General features: G+C 36.6%; 1 protein-coding gene across 12 annotated transcripts in view; it reads left to right on the top strand.

The window, feature by feature from the left end:
* Positions 1-726, top strand: part of LOC106877382 (RIMS-binding protein 2) — an 888,511-nt gene that overhangs the window by 500,150 nt on the left and 387,635 nt on the right. For all 12 annotated transcript variants that reach the window (XM_052976546.1, XM_052976547.1, XM_052976545.1 and 9 more), the window contains one exon: positions 106-228. In XM_052976546.1, coding sequence (XP_052832506.1) covers positions 106-228 — 123 coding nt within the window. The remainder of the gene's footprint in view (positions 1-105; positions 229-726) is intronic.

The raw sequence follows: 726 nt of genomic DNA, 5'->3' as shown, positions 1-726 counted from the left end.
TATATATATATATATATATATATATATATATATATATATATATATATATATATATATATGTATATACACACACATACATATATGTTATTGTTGATGTCATTGTAGGTTAGTGAAGAATGTACGACACTGAAGCTAAGCTTGAAGCAACAAGAACAAGAATGTGAAATAGCAAAGGAAAAGATTGCTTCACTGGAGGCTAAAATTTCTTCCCTTCAGCAAATCATAAAGGTTTGTTGATAATTCAATATTAATTTTCTCGGCTAGATGTTGTCTCTCTCTAATGTTCCCCTCTTCAAATATGTCTTCAATAGTCACAATTATAACATTTTCAACAAAGGTGCAAGCATGGCTGTGTGGTAAGAACCTTGCTTCCTAACCACATGGTTCCAGGTTCAGTCCCACTGCATGGCACCTTGGGAAAGTGTCTTCTATTATAGTCTCAGGCTGACCAAAGCCTTGTGAGTGGATTTGGTAGATGGAAACTGAAAGAAGCCCATTGTATGTATGCATATGTATATATATATAGAGAGAGAGGGAGAGGTACAGGCATGGCTGTGTGGTAAGAAGTTTGCTTCCCAACCACACGGTTCTGGGTTCAGTCTCACTACGTGGCACCTTGGGCAAGTGTTTTCTACTACAGCCTCAACCAAATAAAGCCTTATGAGTGGATTTGGTAGATGAAAACTGGAAGACGCCTGTTGTATGTATGTATGTATGTATGTATGT

This window comes from Octopus bimaculoides, chromosome 25 (assembly GCF_001194135.2).
Source record: "Octopus bimaculoides isolate UCB-OBI-ISO-001 chromosome 25, ASM119413v2, whole genome shotgun sequence".
Classification (NCBI taxonomy): domain Eukaryota; kingdom Metazoa; phylum Mollusca; class Cephalopoda; order Octopoda; family Octopodidae; genus Octopus; species Octopus bimaculoides.
Note: the sequence above shows the minus strand (reverse complement) of the source record. Positions and strands in the feature narration are given on the sequence as shown.